At 59.4% G+C, this 19383-nt stretch overlaps 1 protein-coding gene across 3 annotated transcripts in view; it reads left to right on the top strand.

The window, feature by feature from the left end:
- The window catches only part of klc1b (kinesin light chain 1b), a 73916-nt gene that overhangs the window by 18739 nt on the left and 35794 nt on the right, over positions 1–19383 (top strand). For 2 of the 3 annotated variants that reach the window (XM_063040468.1, XM_063040471.1), the window contains exons 3-9: positions 1074–1304; positions 1809–1884; positions 3447–3678; positions 4098–4185; positions 15802–15903; positions 16431–16604; positions 17781–17880. In XM_063040468.1, the coding sequence (XP_062896538.1) occupies positions 1074–1304; positions 1809–1884; positions 3447–3678; positions 4098–4185; positions 15802–15903; positions 16431–16604; positions 17781–17880 (1003 nt within the window). The remainder of the gene's footprint in view (positions 1–1073; positions 1305–1808; positions 1885–3446; positions 3679–4097; positions 4186–15801; positions 15904–16430; positions 16605–17780; positions 17881–19383) is intronic. The other variant, XM_063040470.1, reaches the window with a different exon arrangement.

The following is a 19383-nucleotide window of genomic DNA, read 5'->3' as shown; positions in this document are numbered from 1 at the left end:
AGTGAGAGGATAGGGAGGAGGAGCAATGAGGGAGGGGAGAGACTGGATGGGTGGGGACTTTATGGAGTGGGGAGCAGGAGGGCTGGCAGCTGGGGTGTGAAGCAGCGAGTGCAGTGAGGAAGGGGAGGCTGGGGTGAGGGAGCAGATGCTGGGAAGGAGGAGAGTGGTGTGGTTGGAGGAGGGGGACTCAGAGGAGAGGCGACGACTGGGGCAGGTCAGGAGGGTGTAGGGGAATGTGGGAAAGGGGTCGAGTTGTCAGAGAGGCTGTGTGGAGGAGGGCGGACAGGATGGGAGAGGGTAGTGAGTGGACAGTAACTGGAAGGGTGAGTGTGGGTGTGGGTGGGTGGTGAGTGGGGGTGCGGATTGGGGGGTTAGTGAGGATTTGGGTGGTGAGTGGAAGGTATGGGTGGGGGCTGAGCATAAGTACGGGTGTATGGGGGTGAGTGGGGATGGGGGGAGTGTGGGTGGGGAAGAGTGGGGGTGGGGGTGAGTGAGGATGAGGGGAGTGTGGGTGGGGGGTGAGAGTGTGGATGGGGTGTATGCGTGTATTGGGGTAAGTATGGGGCTGTGGGGTGAGTGGATGGTGACCAGAGGGTGTGTGTGTGGGGGGTGAGTGGGGGTGTGGATTGGGGGGTTAGTGGGGATTTGGGTGGTGAGTGGAAGGTATGGGTGGGGGCTGAGCATAAGTACGGGTGTATGGGGGTGAGTGGGGATGGGGGGAGTGTGGGTGGGGAAGAGTGGGGGTGAGGGTGAGTGCGGATGTGGGGTGAGTGTGAGTGTGGGTGGGGGGTGAGAGTGTGGATGGGGTGTATGCGTGTATGGGGGTAAGTATGGGGCTGTGGGGTGAGTGGATGGTGACCAGAGGGTGTGTGAGTGGGAGTGTGGACTGGGGGGTTAGTGGGATTTGGGTGGTGAGTGGAAGGTATGGGTGGGGGCTGAGCATGAGTACGGGTGTATGGGGGTGAGTGTGAGTGGGGTTGTGGGGTGAGTGGATGGTGACTAGAGGGTGTGTGTGTGTGGGGGAGGAACTGAGGATGGTGACGAGGACTGCCCTCTCCTCTCCCCTCCCTCAGGTGATGATGGCCCTGTCAAACCACCTGAACGCGGTGGAGTCGGAGAAGCAGAAGTTGCGGGCGCAGGTGCGCCGCCTGTGCCAGGAGAACCAGTGGCTGCGGGACGAGCTGGCGGGGACACAGCAGAAGCTGCAGCGCAGTGAGCAGGCCGTGGCCCAGCTCGACGAGGAGAAGAAGCACCTCGAGTTCATGAACCAGCTGAAGAAATATGATGACGACACATCCCCCTCGGTCTGGACCTCCTCCCCTCCCCCCCTCCCCCCCATTGACCTGAATCCTCTCCCCTCTCCCTCGGTCTGGTTCCCCTCCCCTCCCCTCCCTCCCTCACCGGTCTGTCCTGCCCAGAACTAGCCCATCCTTTGTCTGGGCCTGACCCACTCCCAAGCTCTGTGTCTGCCTGTGTCTCTCCCACACCCTGTCAGTGTTGGGGTGCGATAGGTGACTATGCACCTGCCCTTGTGTGATAGAGGGTGATTGTCTCTTTGGCAATTCCCTCCTTCTCCAGCCACACTGTCCATCCCTCATACATCTCCCCTCCATCCCACCCTCTACCCTCATACATCTCCACTCCATCACACCCTCTACCCTCATACATCTCCCCTCCATCCCACCCACTCCGTCAGTCCCATCCCTCATATGTCTCCCCTCTACTCCACCCTCTCTGCACCGCCCCACCTCTCTGCCCTTGCTTGTTGTGTCCCAACTTATGTGTGTCTGTGTTTTCCTCTTCCTCAGGATGAGAAGGAGGGTGAGACCTCAAGAGATTCGCTGGATGACCTATTTCCCGAGGAGGAGGAGCATGGCCCTGGAGGTGAACGGGGAGAGGGGAGGGTTAGAGGGCAGTGAGAGGGAGGGGAGTGTGTTTGGAAAGGATTAGTGAGTTGGTGTGACGGGAGGGTAGTGCAGTGAGTGTGAGGGGAGAAGTGGGGAAGGGAGCAGATGAAGGGAGGCAGTGATTGAGTGTGAGGGGTGTAACATAAGTGTAAGTGGGTTGGGGTGTGAGTGTACGGGGTGTGACGTGAGTGAGGGGTGTGACATGAGTGAGGGGTGTGACGTGAGTCTGAGGGGTGTGATGTGGGGTGTGACGTGAGTGAGGGAGTATGACGTGAGTGAGGGTGTGACAGAGGGGTGTGACGTGAGAGGGGTGTGACTTGAGAGGGGTGTGACATGAGTGAGGGGTGTGACGTGAGTGAGGGGTGTGGCATGAGTGAGGGGTGTGATGTGAGTGAGGGTGTGACGTGAGGGGGTGTGATGTGAGTGAGGGGTGTGACATGAAAGGGGTGTGATGTGAGTGGGGGGTGTGACATGAGTGAGGGGTGTGACGTGAATGAGGGGTGTGATGTGAGTGAGGGTGTGACATGAGAGGGGTGTGATGTGAGTGGGGGGTGTGACTTGAGTGGGGGGTGTGACTTGAGTGAGGGGTGTGGCGTGAGTGAGGGGTGTGACGTGAGTGAGGGGTGTAACATAAGTGAGGGGTGTGACGTGAGTGAGGGGTGTGACGTGATTGTGGGGGTGTGATGTGAGTGAGGGTGTGACTTGAGTGTGAGGGGTGTGACGTGAGTGAGGGGTGTGATGTGAGTGAGGGTGTGACAGAGGGGTGTGACGTGAGAGGGGTGTGACTTGAGAGGGGTGTGACATGAGTGAGGGGTGTGGCATGAGTGAGGGGTGTGATGTGAGTGAGGGTGTGACGTGAGGGGGTGTGATGTGAGTGAGGGGTGTGACATGAAAGGGGTGTGATGTGAGTGGGGGGTGTGACATGAGTGAGGGGTGTGACGTGAATGAGGGGTGTGATGTGAGTGAGGGTGTGACATGAGAGGGGTGTGATGTGAGTGGGGGGTGTGACTTGAGTGAGGGGTGTGAGGTGAGTGGGGGGTGTGACGTGAGTGAGGGGTGTGGCGTGAGTGAGGGGTGTGACGTGAGTGAGGGGTGTGATGTGAGTGGGGGGTGTGACGTGAGTGAGGGGTGTGACGTGAGTGAGGGGTGTGATGTGAGTGCGGGGTGTGATGTGAGTGGGGGGTGTGACTTGAGTGAGGGGTGTGGCGTGAGTGAGGGGTGTGACGTGAGTGAGGGGTGTAACATAAGTGAGGGGTGTGGCGTGAGTGAGGGTGTGACATGAGAGGGGTGTGATGTGAGTGGGGGGTGTGACTTGAGTGAGGGGTGTGACGTAAGTGAGGGGTGTGACGTGAGTGTAGATGGGTTGGGGTTGGGGTGTGAGTGTGGGGGAAGGGAGTGAGATTGGAGGGGATTCATTGAGGGGGTGTGAGTGGGGTTGGAAGATCAGGCAGACACAGTGAAGGAATGGACAGTTGGTTGTGGATGGGGTGGGCACCGGGGGTCTGGGATCCTTTTACTCACCTCCCTCGCTCCCCGCAGCAGCCTCGCATGCCCACAGCAGCAGCGCTGTGGCCGCGGCGCAGCAGTGCGGTTACGAGATCCCAGCCCGCCTGCGGACTCTGCATAACCTGGTGATCCAGTACGCCTCGCAGGGCCGCTATGAGGTGGCCGTACCACTGTGTAAACAGGCGCTGGAGGACCTGGAGAAAACCTCCGGCCACGACCACCCCGATGTGGCCACCATGCTCAACATCCTGGCCCTGGTGTACAGGTGAGCAACCCTACACACCCCCTCCCATACCTCCACCAACCCCAACCCCATACCGTCTCAAACCCCAAAACCTTTGCACCTTCCCCAGCTCTCTCCCTCTTTCCTCTCTGCCATCTCGCCCATCTCTTTCCCCTCACTCTCACCTGTCTTTCTACCCCCCGAATCTTTATTGCCATCTCTCTCTCCCACCTCTCCTTTTCCTCATTTCTCCCTCTCCGTCTCATTCTCTCACAAACCTACTCTCACTTGAGTATCAGTCTAGCTCTTTCACTCTTATTCCCTCCCTCCATGTCCCCCCAACACCCCCACCCCTCTCTCTGAGTCTCACTCTCTTCCCCAGACCCCTAACTCTCAGTTTTGCCCCATCACCGGCAATTCTCAGCCACACTCCCTCCTCTCTCCCTCCTCTCTCCACACAGGGACCAGAACAAGTACAAGGAAGCTGCACACCTCCTCAATGATGCTCTGAACATTCGGGAGAAAACCCTGGGCAAGGACCACCCAGCCGTGAGTGAGCGGGGAGAGACGGGGCGGGCGGGGGTGAGACGAGGGAGAGGGATGGGATGACCTGGGAGACTACCCTCGTGTTCTGGTCTGGCCCCGCTGAGTTTTGCAGAGTTGGGGATCGAGTGGTTGCAAGTTGTACCGGTAGTCACTGCTCCAGGCAGAAAGAGGGAGACAGACAGGATATTGTTATACACCGGGGCGATGGTAATGCAGTCACAGAGACAAGGGTGAAAGAAGTTTGATGATCTAGGGTTTACATGTTTTGGGTGTGGTGGAGGGGGAGGTAAAAGAGGAGAGGCTGTTATAATATTGATTGGGAAGTAGATCATTACTCAGAGAGTAAATCCCCCTCCCACCATCATCTCAACCTCCTCATCCTCTTGTAATGGAGAACCAGAACTACACACAATACTCCAAATGTGGTCTCATCAAAGTTGTATACACTCTTCCCAACGTTATACTCAGTGCTCTAACGGATGAAGCTACGTATACTGTATCTTCTTTACCACCCTATTTACTGGGGTCACCATTTTCAAGGCGGCGAGGGCTTCCCCAGGATCTCTCTGTACATCGATCCTTCATTTACTGTAGAGTATGATATTGATCAGCTGGAGAGTAGGGCGATGGCAGGTGGAGTTTATTCCAGACAAGAGCAAAGTTATGTATTTTGTAAAGTCAAATAAGGGTGGGAGATTTGGAGTAAATCGTAGGCCCTGGGTAGTGTTGATGAACAAAGCACCCTCAGAGCAAGAGGTTCCCTGAAAGTGGCAGCAAAGGTAGATAGAGTAGTGAAGAGGCTATGTGGCATCCTTGCCTGCACCATCTCTGCCACTCACTGAATATAACGGGGAACATAATGTCCCAACTTTGAAAGTGCAGGTTAGGCTGCACGAAGAATTGTGTGTGGTTGTGATCACCACCCTATGGGAAGGATGTGATTGCACGGGGAAGGGTGTAGAGAGGATGTGATCGCACTGGAGAGGGTGTAGAGAGGATATTTCCGGAAGGATGTGATTGCACTGGGGAGGGTGCAGAGAGGACGTGATCGCACTGGAGATGGTGCAGAGAGGACGTGATCGCACTGGGGAGGGCGCAGAGAGGACGTGATCGCACTGGAGATGGTGCAGAGAGGACGTGATCGCACTGGGGAGGGTGCAGAGAGGACGTGATCGCACTGGGGTGGGCGCAGAGAGGACGTGATCGCACTGGGGTGGGCGCAGAGAGGACGTGATCGCACTGGAGATGGTGCAGAGAGGACGTGATCGCACTGGGGAGGGCGCAGAGAGGACGTGATCGCACTGGGGAGGGCGCAGAGAGGACGTGATCGCACTGGGGGTGGCGCAGAGAGGATGTTATCGCACTGGGGAGGGCGCAGAGAGGACGTGATCGCACTTGGGAGGGTGCAGAGAGGGCGTGATCGCACTGGGGAAGGTGCAGAGAGGGCGTGATCGCACTGGGGAGGGTGCAGAGAGGGCGTGATCGTACGGGGAGGGCGCAGAGAGGACGTGATCGCACTGGGGAGGGCGCAGAGAGGACGTGATCGCACTGGGGAGGGCGCAGAGAGGACGTGATCGCACTGGGGAGGGCGCAGAGAGGACGTGATCGCACTGGGGAGGGCGCAGAGAGGACGTGATCGCACTGGGGTGGGCGCAGAGAGGACGTGATCGCACTGGGTAGGGCGCAGAGAGGGCGTGATCGCACTGGGGAGGGCGCAGAGAGGACGTGATCGCACTGGGGAGGGTGCAGAGAGGGCGTGATCGTACGGGGAGGGCGCAGAGAGGACGTGATCGCACTGGGGAGGGCGCAGAGAGGACGTGATCGCACTGGGGAGGGCGCAGAGAGGACGTGATCGCACTGGGTAGGGCGCAGAGAGGGCGTGATCGCACTGGGGAGGGCGCAGAGAGGACGTGATCGCACTGGGGAGGGTGCAGAGAGGGCGTGATCGCACTGGGGAGGGTGCAGAGAGGGCGTGATCGGACTGGGGAGGGTGCAGAGAGGACGTGATCGCACTGGGGAGGGCGCAGAGAGGACGTGATCGCACTGGGTAGGGTGCAGAGAGGGCGTGATCGCACTGGGGAGGGTGCAGAGAGGACGTGATCGCACTGGGGAGGGTGCAGAGAGGACGTGATCGCACTGGGGAGGGCGCAGAGAGGACGTGATCGCACTGGGGAGGGCGCAGAGAGGACGTGAACGCACTGGGGAGGGCGCAGAGAGGACGTGATCGCACTGGGGTGGGCGCAGAGAGGACGTGATCGCACTGGGGAGGGCGCAGAGAGGACGTGATCGCACTGGGGAGGGCGCAGAGATGGCGTGATCGCACTGGGGAGGGCGCAGAGAGGGCGTGATCGCACTGGGGAGGGCGCACAGAGGACGTGATCGCACTGGGGAGGGCGCAGAGAGGGCGTGATCGTACGGGGGAGGGCGCACAGAGGACGTGATCGCTCTGGGGAGGGCGCAGAGAGGGCGTGATCGCACTGGGTAGGGCGCAGAGAGGGCGTGATCGCACTGGGGAGGGCGCAGAGAGGACGTGATCGCACTGGGGAGGGCGCAGAGAGGGCGTGATCGCACTGGGGTGGGCGCAGAGAGGACGTGATCGCACTGGGGAGGGCGCAGAGAGGACGTGATCGCACTGGGGAGGGCGCAGAGATGGCGTGATCGCACTGGGGAGGGCGCAGAGAGGGCGTGATCGCACTGGGGAGGGCGCACAGAGGACGTGATCGCACTGGGGAGGGCGCAGAGAGGGCGTGATCGTACGGGGGAGGGCGCACAGAGGACGTGATCGCTCTGGGGAGGGCGCAGAGAGGGCGTGATCGCACTGGGGAGGGCGTGATCGCACTGGGGAGGGCGCAGAGAGGACGTGATCGCACTGGGGAGGGCGCAGAGAGGGCGTGATCGCACTGGGGAGGGTGCAGAGAGGACGTGATCGCACTGGGGAGGGTGCAGAGAGGACGTGATCGCACTGGGGAGGGCGCAGAGAGGACGTGATCGCACTGGGGAGGGTGCAGAGAGGGCGTGATCGCACTGGGGAGGGTGCAGAGAGGACGTGATCGCACTGGGGGGTGCAGAGAGGACGTGATCGCACTGGGGGGGGAGAGAGGACGTGATCGCACTGGGGGTGCGCAGAGAGGGCGTGATCGCACTGGGGAGGGTGCAGAGAGGGCGTGATGGCACTGGGGAGGGCGCAGAGAGGGCGTGATCGTACGGGGGAGGGCGCAGAGAGGATGTGATCGCACTGGGGAGGGCGCAGAGAGGGCGTGATGGCACTGGGGAGGGCGCAGAGAGGGCGTGATCGTACGGGGGAGGGCGCAGAGAGGATGTGATCGCACTGGGGAGGGCGCAGAGAGGGCGTGATCGTACGGGGGAGGGCGCAGAGAGGACGTGATCGCACTGGGGAGGGCGCAGAGAGGACGTGATCGCACTGGGTAGGGCGCAGAGAGGGCGTGATCGCACTGGGGAGGGCGCAGAGAGGGCGTGATCGCACTGGGGAGGGCGCAGAGAGGGCGTGATCGCACTGGGGAGGGCGCAGAGAGGACGTGATCGCACTGGGTAGGGCGCAGAGAGGGCGTGATCGCACTGGGGAGGACGCAGAGAGGACGTGATCGCACTGGGGAGGGCGCAGAGAGGACGTGATCGCACTGGGGAGGGTGCCGAGAGGACGTGATCGCACTGGGGAGGGCGCAGAGAGGACGTGATCGCACTGGGGAGGGTGCAGAGAGGGCGTGATCGCACTGGGGAGGGCGCAGAGAGGACGTGATCGCACTGGGGGGGGGCAGAGAGGACGTGATCGCACTGGGGGGGGGAGAGAGGACGTGATCGCACTGGAGGTGCGCAGAGAGGGCGTGATCGCACTGGGGAGGGTGCAGAGAGGGCGTGATGGCACTGGGGAGGGTGCAGAGAGGGTGTGATCGTACGGGGGAGGGCGCAGAGAGGATGTGATCGCACTGGGGAGGGCGCAGAGAGGACGTGATCGTACGGGGGAGGGCGCAGAGAGGACGTGATCGCACTGGGGAGGGCGCAGAGAGGACGTGATCGCACTGGGTAGGGCGCAGAGAGGGCGTGATCGCACTGGGGAGGGCGCAGAGAGGGCGTGATCGTACGGGGGAGGGCGCACAGAGGACGTGATCGCACTGGGGAGGGCGCAGAGAGGACGTGATCGCACTGGGGAGGGTGCAGAGAGGGCGTGATCGCACTGGGGAGGGTGCAGAGAGGGCGTGATCGCACTGGGGGGGGGGCAGAGAGGACGTGATCGCACTGGGGAGGGGAGAGGACGTGATCGCACTGGGGGTGCGCAGAGAGGGCGTGATCGCACTGGGGAGGGTGCAGAGAGGGCGTGATGGCACTGGGGAGGGTGCAGAGAGGGCGTGATCGTACGGGGGGGGGCGCAGAGAGGATGTGATCGCACTGGGGAGGGCGCAGAGAGGACGTGATCGCACTGGGTAGGGCGCAGAGAGGGCGTGATCGCACTGGGGAGGGCGCAGAGAGGGCGTGATCGCACTGGGGAGGGCGCAGAGAGGGCGTGATCGCACTGGGGAGGGCGCAGAGAGGGCGTGATCGCACTGGGGAGGGCGCAGAGAGGACGTGATCGCACTGGGGAGGGCGCAGAGAGGGCGTGATCGTACGGGGAGGGCGCACAGAGGACGTGATCGCACTGGGGAGGGCACAGAGAGGGCGTGATCGCACTGGGGAGGGCGCAGAGAGGGCGTGATCGCACTGGGGAGGGCGCAGAGAGGACGTGATCGCACTGGGGAGGGCGCAGAGAGGGCGTGATCGCACTGGGGAGTGTGCAGAGAGGACGTGATCGCACTGGGGAGGGTGCAGAGAGGACGTGATCGCACTGGGGAGGGCGCAGAGAGGACGTGATCGCACTGGGGAGGGTGCAGAGAGGGCGTGATCGCACTGGGGAGGGTGCAGAGAGGACGTGATCGCACTGGGGGGGGCAGAGAGGACGTGATCGCACTGGGGGGGCAGAGAGGACGTGATCGCACTGGGGGGGGCAGAGAGGGCGTGATCGCACTGGGGAGGGTGCAGAGAGGGCGTGATGGCACTGGGGAGGGTGCAGAGAGGGCGTGATCGTACGGGGGAGGGCGCAGAGAGGTTGTGATCTCACTGGGGAGGGCGCAGAGAGGACGTGATCGTACGGGGGAGGGCGCAGAGAGGACGTGATCGCACTGGGGAGGGCGCAGAGAGGACGTGATCGCACTGGGGATGGCGCAGAGAGGACGTGATCGCACTGGGGAGGGCGCAGAGAGGACGTGATCGCACTTGGGAGGGCGCAGAGAGGACGTGATCGCACTGGGGAGGGCGCAGAGAGGACGTGATCGCACTGGGGTGGGCGCAGAGAGGACGTGATCGCACTGGGGAGGGCGCAGAGAGGACGTGATCGCACTGGGGAGGGCGCAGAGATGGCGTGATCGCACTGGGGAGGGCGCAGAGAGGGCGTGATCGCACTGGGGAGGGCGCACAGAGGACGTGATCGCACTGGGGTGGGCGCAGAGAGGGCGTGATCGCACTGGGTAGGGCACAGAGAGGGCGTGATCGCACTGGGGAGGGCGCAGAGAGGACGTGATCGCACTGGGGAGGGCGCAGAGAGGGCGTGATCGCACTGGGGAGGGCGCAGAGAGGACGTGATCGCACTGGGGAGTGTGCAGAGAGGACGTGATCGCACTGGGGAGGGCGCAGAGAGGACGTGATCGCACTGGGGAGGGCGCAGAGAGGACGTGATCGCACTGGGGAGGGTGCAGAGAGGGCGTGATCGCACTGGGGAGGGTGCAGAGAGGACGTGATCGCACTGGGGGGGCAGAGAGGACGTGATCGCACTGGGGGGGCAGAGAGGACGTGATCGCACTGGGGGGGGGCAGAGAGGGCGTGATCGCACTGGGGAGGGGGCAGAGAGGGCGTGATGGCACTGGGGAGGGTGCAGAGAGGGCGTGATCGTACGGGGGAGGGCGCAGAGAGGTTGTGATCTCACTGGGGAGGGCGCAGAGAGGACGTGATCGTACGGGGGAGGGCGCAGAGAGGACGTGATCGCACTGGGGATGGCGCAGAGAGGACGTGATCGCACTGGGGAGGGCGCAGAGAGGACGTGATCGCACTGGGGAGGGCGCAGAGAGGACGTGATCGCACTGGGGAGGGCGCAGAGAGGACGTGATCGCACTGGGGAGGGCGCAGAGAGGGCGTGATCGCACTGGGGAGGGCGCAGAGAGGACGTGATCGCACTGGGGTGGGCGCAGAGAGGACGTGATCGCACTGGGGAGGGCGCAGAGAGGACGTGATCGCACTGGGGAGGGCGCAGAGAGGGCGTGATCGCACTGGGGAGGGCGCAGAGAGGGCGTGATCGCACTGGGGAGGGCGCACAGAGGGCGTGATCGCACTGGGGAGGGCGCAGAGAGGGCGTGATCGCACGGGGGAGGGCGCACAGAGGACGTGATCGCACTGGGGAGGGCGCAGAGAGGGCGTGATCGCACTGGGGAGGGCGCAGAGAGGGCGTGATCGCACTGGGGAGGGTGCAGAGAGGACGTGATCGCACTGGGGAGGGCGCAGAGAGGACGTGATCGCACTGGGGAGGGCGCAGAGAGGACGTGATCGCACTGGGGAGGGTGCAGAGAGGGCGTGATCGCACTGGGGAGGGTGCAGAGAGGACGTGATCGCACTGGGGGGTGCAGAGAGGACGGGATCGCACTGGGGGGGGGAGAGAGGACGGGATCGCACTGGGGGTGCGCAGAGAGGGCGTGATCGCACTGGGGAGGGCGCAGAGAGGGCGTGATCGTACGGGGGAGGGCGCAGAGAGGACGTGATCGCACTGGGGAGGGCGCCGAGAGGACGTGATCGCACTGGGGAGGGCGCAGAGAGGACGTGATCGCACTGGGGAGGGTGCAGAGAGGGCGTGATCGCACTGGGGAGGGTGCAGAGAGGACGTGATCGCACTGGGGGGGGGGCAGAGAGGACGTGATCGCACTGGTGGGGGGAGAGAGGACGTGATCGCACTGGGGGTGCGCAGAGAGGGCGTGATGGCACTGGGGAGGGTGCAGAGAGGGTGTGATCGTACGGGGGAGGGCGCAGAGAGGACGTGATCGCACTGGGGAGGGCGCAGAGAGGACGCGATCGTACGGGGGAGGGCGCAGAGAGGACGTGATCGCACTGGGGAGGGCGCAGAGAGGACGTGATCGCACTGGGTAGGGCGCAGAGAGGGCGTGATCGCACTGGGGAGGGCGCAGAGAGGGCGTGATCGTACGGGGGAGGGCGCACAGAGGACGTGATCGCACTGGGGAGGGCGCAGAGAGGACGTGATCGCACTGGGGAGGGTGCAGAGAGGGCGTGATCGCACTGGGGAGGGTGCAGAGAGGGCGTGATCGCACTGGGGGGGGCAGAGAGGACGTGATCGCACTGGGGGGGGGAGAGGACGTGATCGCACTGGGGAGGGCGCAGAGAAGACGTGATCGCACTGGGGAGGGTGCCGAGAGGACGTGATCGCACTGGGGAGGGCGCAGAGAGGACGTGATCGCACTGGGGAGGGTGCAGAGAGGGCGTGATCGCACTGGGGAGGGTGCAGAGAGGACGTGATCGCACTGGGGGGGGCAGAGAGGACGTGATCGCACTGGTGGGGGGAGAGAGGACGTGATCGCACTGGGGGTGCGCAGAGAGGGCGTGATGGCACTGGGGAGGGTGCAGAGAGGGTGTGATCGTACGGGGGAGGGCGCAGAGAGGATGTGATCGCACTGGGGAGGGCGCAGAGAGGACGTGATCGTACGGGGGAGGGCGCAGAGAGGACGTGATCGCACTGGGGAGGGCGCAGAGAGGACGTGATCGCACTGGGTAGGGCGCAGAGAGGGCGTGATCGCACTGGGGAGGGCGCAGAGAGGGCGTGATCGTACGGGGGAGGGCGCACAGAGGACGTGATCGCACTGGGGAGGGCGCAGAGAGGACGTGATCGCACTGGGGAGGGTGCAGAGAGGGCGTGATCGCACTGGGGAGGGTGCAGAGAGGGCGTGATCGCACTGGGGGGGGGAGAGAGGACGTGATCGCACTGGGGGGGGGAGGACGTGATCGCACTGGGGGTGCGCAGAGAGGGCGTGATCGCACTGGGGAGGGTGCAGAGAGGGCGTGATGGCACTGGGGAGGGTGCAGAGAGGGCGTGATCGTACGGGGGGGCGCAGAGAGGATGTGATCGCACTGGGGAGGGCGCAGAGAGGACGTGATCGAACTGGGGAGGGCGCAGAGAGGACGTGATCGCACTGGGGAGGGCGCAGAGAGGACGTGATCGCACTGGGTAGGGCGCAGAGAGGGCGTGATCGCACTGGGGAGGGCGCAGAGAGGGCGTGATCGCACTGGGGAGGGCGCAGAGAGGGCGTGATCGCACTGGGGAGGGCGCAGAGAGGACGTGATCGCACTGGGGAGGGCGCAGAGAGGACGTGATCGCACTGGGGAGGGCGCAGAGAGGGCGTGATCGCACTGGGTAGGGCGCAGAGAGGGCGTGATCGCACTGGGGAGGGCGCAGAGAGGACGTGATCGCACTGGGGAGGGCGCAGAGAGGGCGTGATCGCACTGGGGAGTGTGCAGAGAGGACGTGATCGCACTGGGGAGGGTGCAGAGAGGACGTGATCGCACTGGGGAGGGCGCAGAGAGGACGTGATCGCACTGGGGAGGGCGCAGAGAGGACGTGATCGCACTGGGGAGGGTGCAGAGAGGGCGTGATCGCACTGGGGGGGGGCAGAGAGGACGTGATCGCACTGGGGGGGGCAGAGAGGACGTGATCGCACTGGGGGGGGCAGAGAGGGCGTGATCGCACTGGGGGGGCAGAGAGGGCGTGATCGCACTGGGGAGGGTGCAGAGAGGGCGTGATGGCACTGGGGAGGGCGCAGAGAGGGCGTGATCGCACTGGGGAGGGCGCAGAGAGGACGTGATCGCACTGGGGAGGGCGCAGAGAGGACGTGATCGCACTGGGGGGGCGCAGAGAGGACGTGATCGCACTGGGGAGGGAGCTGAGAGGACGTGATCGCACTGGGGAGTGTACAGTGAGGACGTGATCGCACTGGGGGTGCGCAGAGAGGACGTGATCGCACTGGGGGGGGGCAGAGAGGGCGTGATCGCACTGGGGGGGGCAGAGAGGGCGTGATCGCACTGGGGAGGGCGCAGAGAGGGCGTGATCGCACTGGGGAGGGCGCAGAGAGGACGTGATCGCACTGGGGAGGGCGCAGAGAGGACGTGATCGCACTGGGGAGGGTGCAGAGAGGACGTGATCGCACTGGGGGGGGGCAGAGAGGACGTGATCGCACTGGGGGGGGGCAGAGAGGACGTGATCGCACTGGGGGGGGCAGAGAGGGCGTGATCGCACTGGGGGGGGCAGAGAGGGCGTGATCGCACTGGGGAGGGTGCAGAGAGGGCGTGATGGCACTGGGGAGGGCGCAGAGAGGGCGTGATTGTACGGGGGAGGGCGCAGAGAGGTTGTGATCGCACTGGGGAGGGCGCAGAGAGGACGTGATCGTACGGGGGAGGGCGCAGAGAGGACGTGATCGCTCTGGGGAGGGCGCAGAGAGGACGTGATCGCACTGGGGATGGCGCAGAGAGGACGTGATCGCACTGGGGAGGGCGCAGAGAGGACGTGATCGCACTTGGGAGGGTGCAGAGAGGACTTGATCGCACTGGGGAGGGTGCAGAGAGGGCGTGATCGCACTGGGGAGGGTGCAGAGAGGGCGTGATCGTACGGGGAGGGCGCAGAGAGGGCGTGATCGCACTGGGGAGGGCGCAGAGAGGGCGTGATCGCACTGGGGGGGCGCAGAGAGGACGTGATCGCACTGGGGGGGTGGGCGCAGAGAGGACGTGATCGCACTGGGGGGGGCGCAGAGAGGACGTGATCGCACTGGGGAGGGCGCAGAGAGGACGTGATCGCACTGGGGGGGCGCAGAGAGGACGTGATCGCACTGGGGAGGGCGCTGAGAGGACGTGATCGCACTGGGGAGTGTACAGTGAGGACGTGATCGCACTGGGGGTGCGCAGAGAGGACGTGATCGCACTGGGGAGAGTGCAGAGAGGGCGTGATCGCACTGGGGAGGGCGCAGAGAGGACGTGATCGCACTGGGGAGGGCGCAGAGAGGACGTGATCGCACGGGGGAGGGTGCTGAGAGGACGTGATCGCACTGGGGAGGGTGCTGAGAGGACGTGATCGCACTGGGGAAGGTGCAGAGAGGATGTGATTGCACTGGGGAGGGTGCAGAGAGGACGTTGCCTGGACTGGAGCTCTTCAGTTGTGGTGAGAGACTGGATCAAATGGAATTGTTTTCCTTGGAGCTGAGGAAGCTGATGAGAGATCTCCTAGAGGTGATCAAAATTATGCGAACATGGATAGGGCAGATAAGGAATTTTGTTTATGATATGGCCTTTCTTTAAGTTAAGGGATAAGACATTTAGAGGGGATCCAGAATTCTGTGCCTGAAGGGGTAATGGAGGCAGAGTATCCGACAGCATTAAAAAGTATGATAAATCTGCCCAGTCTTTTCCCCGTGGTTGTGGAGTCAGGATCTAGAGGGCATAGGTTTAAGGTGAGCAGGGAAAGACCTAATAGGAACCAAAGAGACAACTTTTTCTCCCAGAGAATGTGGTCTGTAAATGGAATAAGGTCCCAGAGGAAGTCATTGAGCTGTTACAGTAACGTACAAGAGAAAATCTGCTGATGCTGGAAATCCGAGCAACACACAAAATACTGGAGGAACTCAGCAGGCCAGGCAGCTTCTATGGAAAAGAGTACAGTCGATGTTTCGGGCCGAAACCCTTTTCCAGTCCTGACGAAGGGTCTCTGCCCAAAATGTCAATGATACTCTTTTCCATGGACTTTTAACAGTAGGACATGGATAGAAAGGGTTTTGAAATGGTGTGGGCCTAGCATGGGTAGATGGGAACTCGGCAGGAATGTTGGTCAGCATGCAGCAGTCAGGCCGAAGGGCTTGTTTCCTTGCTGCATGACTCTAGCAATCAGATGAGTATGTGAATTGACAGGGTATAACGTTTAAAGGTCAAAATCTCAAAGTAAATCTTACTATCAAAGTACGTATACATCACCATATACAACCTTGAGATTCATTTTCTTGCTGGAGTTCTCAATAAATCTATAGAATAACAACCCGTAACAGAATCAATGAAAGACCACCCAACCAGAGTGCAGAAGACAACAAACTGTGCAAGTACAACAAGAAGGATTACTAATAATAAATAAATAAATAAATAAGCAATAATCGGGACGTGTTGAAGGCTCCTTGAAAGTGAGTCCATAGGTTGTGGGAACATTTCAACGATGGGGCAAGTGAAGTTGAATAAAGGTATCCCCACTGGTTCAAGTGCCTGATGCTTGAGGGCTCCTGTACCTCCTTCCTGATGGCAACAGCGGGAAGAGAGTCCGGCCTGGGTGGTGGGGATCTCTGACGGATGCTGATCCCCTGCGACAGCGTTTCATGTAGGTGTGCTGAGTGGGTATAGGAGGCAATAGGATAGTCTCCTCGCTGGCCCCAGGGCCCCTGCTCTTACCCGTACCATGGCCGGGGCCACGGTGAGTGATCTGGGACTCACTCTCCCTCCCATGCTGGGGGAAGTAGGTGATCCAGGACTAAGTCTGTGCCCTGTTGGCAGGTGGCAGCGACCCTGAACAACCTGGCCGTTCTGCACGGGAAGAGGGGCAAGTACAAGGAGGCCGAGCCCCTGTGCAAGAGGGCGCTGGAGATCCGTGAGAAGGTGAGTGCGTGGGTTGGGGTGAGACTGGTGTTGTGGGTGCCTGGTATAGGTGGAGCAGCGGAGTGGGGCATCGGTCGAGCCATGGACCTGGCTGGGGAAGGTGGGTGTTGTCTAGACCGGCCCTGTTTGGTCGGGACTGCTTTGGAAGGTTTTATCCCCACCATGGGTCAGGGTGAGCTGGGGGAGAGGTGCTGGAGGAGCAGGGCTCTTGGGGTGGAGAGAGGAAAGGTTACCTGTGGGGGTCAGATTAGTCAGGGGTGGATGCCTGCTCTTACAGAGGTTGAGGTGACAGGGTGTATGGGGAGAGTCCTGGGGGGGAGGAGGAAGTAGATTTGGGTTGAAGGGCATACACGTGCTGTGATGAGGGAGGGGATGGGGTGATGGGGCGTAGAGAGGAGGGGAAGGGTGTCAGCTGGGACAGGAACGGGAGGGGTAGAGGGGTGGGTCCTTACCTGCGGTGACTCGGTTGGGAGTGGTGGACTGGACCAGGGCCTGTACCCACATGCCATGATGGGGAATGTCCCTAGGTGCTGGGCCGAGACCACCCTGATGTGGCGAAGCAGCTGAACAATTTGGCCCTGCTGTGCCAGAACCAGGGCAAGTACGAGGAAGTGGAGTACTACTACCGGCGGGCTCTCGACATCTACCAGAGCCGGCTCGGCACCGACGACCCCAACGTGGCCAAGACCAAGAACAACCTGGTGAGGTGGGCAGGCAGGGGGAGGGCAGGGGAGGGGAGTGGGGGGGAGATACTGGGGAGGGGATTGAGCAGACAGTGCATGGGTACAGGGTTCAACATTTAGGCAATGAGCACTAAGGAGTTTTGGCCTTTGGAGTGGGTTACATGTGCACAGAGCAAGAACAGCAATTGAGTAGAGTCATATTAGTAATGGTACACGCTGGGCAAATTAGTGTGGGAGCCCGCTGAGATGAAAACACATGCACTCGAGAGCCCACGTGTAAAAGAGACGGCCTCCCGCATGTAGGAGGCCCAGTTGATCAGATGTTTGTGCACTCTGCACATTCTGGCACTGATCTGATATGGTACAGAGGAGGTTCAGGGAATGGTCAGGGTCAAAAAACCATAAGATGGAAGCAGAATTAGGCCATTCAGTCCATAGAGTCTGTTCCACCAGTCAAGGGTGACTTTTTATTCAACCCCATTCTCCCCTGCCTTCCCCAGTCAAGAACCCTTAACCCCTGTGTACCAGTCAAGAATGTATCAATCTTTGCTTTAAACATACCCAATGACTTGGCTTCCACTGTCCACTGTGGTAACAAATTCCACAGATTCACCACCCTCTGGTTGAAGAAATTCCTCCTCATCTCAGTGTAAAGGGACACCCCTTTATTCTGAGTTTGTACCCTCTGATTGTAGACTCTCCTCCTGAAACATCCTCTCCATATCCACTCCATCCAGACTCTTCAGTATCTGATAGGTTTCAATGAAATCCCCACTCATCCTTCTAAACTTCATTGAGTACAGGCCCAGAGACCTCAAATGCTTCTCATACATACTATACAATATGTTAAGCCTTTCATTCCTGGGATCATTCTTGTGAACCTCCTCTGCACCTCCTCCAGGGCCAGCACATCTGTCCTTAAATCTTAACCTAAAATTGCTCAGAATATTCTAAATGTTATCTGACCATTGCCTTGGCAGTACATCCTTGCCTGTGTGTTCCAGTTCCCTCAAAGTAAATACTAACATTGCATTTGCCTTTGTTACTACTGACTGAGCCTGAAAGTGAACTTGGAGGATTCCTAGGTCAAGGCTGGTGAAGGTTGAGGGTCAGGGATGGTGGTGGTTAAGTCAGGGTTCGGAGGTACCAGTTTGGGAGGGGTTAATCCTCTTTCCACTGCTTCCCCTCCCACAGGCCTCCTGCTACCTGAAGCAGGGCAAGTACAAGGAAGCCGAGACTCTGTACAAGGACATTCTGACCCGCGCTCACGAGAAGGAGTTTGGATCTGTCAATGGTACGTCCAGAACTTTGCATGGCAATGTCTGATAGATACTGCACAGTAGGCACGAGTCAGCATTTCCCCTTTCACTGTTCCACTGAACTTCTCTCCCCAGCTGAAAGCAGCGTTCATTCCCATTCCCAACTCCCCTCCTAATGAAGCAGCCCATTCTGGATGCAGCAAGACGTGGACAACATTCAGACACGGGCTGATGTGTGGCAGGTGATGTACAGGTCACTGAAGTGCCGGGCAGCGAGTGCCTCCACCAACAGAGTCTGACTGATGTTCAATGACATTCCCATCCCCAACATCCTGAGGGTCAATGTTCACCAAAAACATCAGAACTGCTGCTCAGACACCATGGCAGGAGTGTGATGAACACTCCTCATTGGCCTGGGTGAGTGAGTGCAGCTCCAACGGCTCTCAAACTCAACACCACCCAGGACAAAACAGCTGCTCAGCCCCAGCACCTCCCTCTTCCTCAGCACCACCTGCAATATACTCTGCACATACTGACCTGGGCTACTCGGACAGAAACTCTCTTCTTTTTAAATCTTTTTATTAATTTTTCAAAATTACAAACTCAATAACAAAGTTGGTACACAGAGATTGGAAAAATGTTCATCAACATATATAAAATGAATTTTAAGTAACACAGATATAAAAGACTTCCAAACTCATAATGAGATTAAACATTAAAAAAGAAATAAAAAGAAAAAATATATATAAACAAAAAAAACCCCAAAAGAAAAAAAAACAAAACAGGGCTAGACCAACAGCTTATATCGGACATGTTCAACAATGTCGTTAACTCTGCTCCTCTCCTCATATAATATAAGTTTAGAAAAAAGATTCGGAAAGGTCAAATTACATCATATGAAAATGTTGCATAAAAGGTTTCCAAGTTTCTTCAAATTTAACCGAAGGGTCAAAAATATCACTTCTAATTTTTTCCAAATTTAAACGTAATATGGTTTGAGAAAACCATTGGAATGTAGTTAGAGATTAGTTTCCTTCCAGTTCAACAAAATAGATCTTCTCGCTATTAAAGTAACAAAAGCTATCATTCGACAGGCTGAAGAAGACAAAGATCTATGTTCTACCATTGGCAATCCAAAGATTGCCGTAATAGGATGGGGTTTTAAATCAAAGCATAGAACTGTTGAAATAATATCAAAAATGTCTTTCCAATATTTTTCCAAAAGTGGACAGGACCAAAACATATGAGTTAAAGAAGCCACTTCAGAGTGACATCTATCACAAGTAGGGTTTATATGAGAATAAAAACGAACTAGTTTATCTTTGGACATATGAGCTCTGTGTACTACTTTAAATTGTATTAAAGTATGTTTAGCGCATATAGAAGAAGTACTAACTAATTGAAAAATTTTTTCCCATTTCTCTGTAGGTAGGGAAAGTTGAAGTTCCCTTTCCCATTCATTTTTAATTTTATCAGATATATCTGGCTGTAATTTCATAATTATATCATAAATTATTGCTATTAATCCCTTCTGCAAA

This window comes from Mobula hypostoma, chromosome 2 (genome assembly GCF_963921235.1).
Source record: "Mobula hypostoma chromosome 2, sMobHyp1.1, whole genome shotgun sequence".
NCBI lineage: Eukaryota > Metazoa > Chordata > Chondrichthyes > Myliobatiformes > Myliobatidae > Mobula > Mobula hypostoma.
The sequence above is the reverse complement of the archived record's forward strand: the minus strand, read 5'-3'. Positions and strand labels throughout refer to the sequence as shown.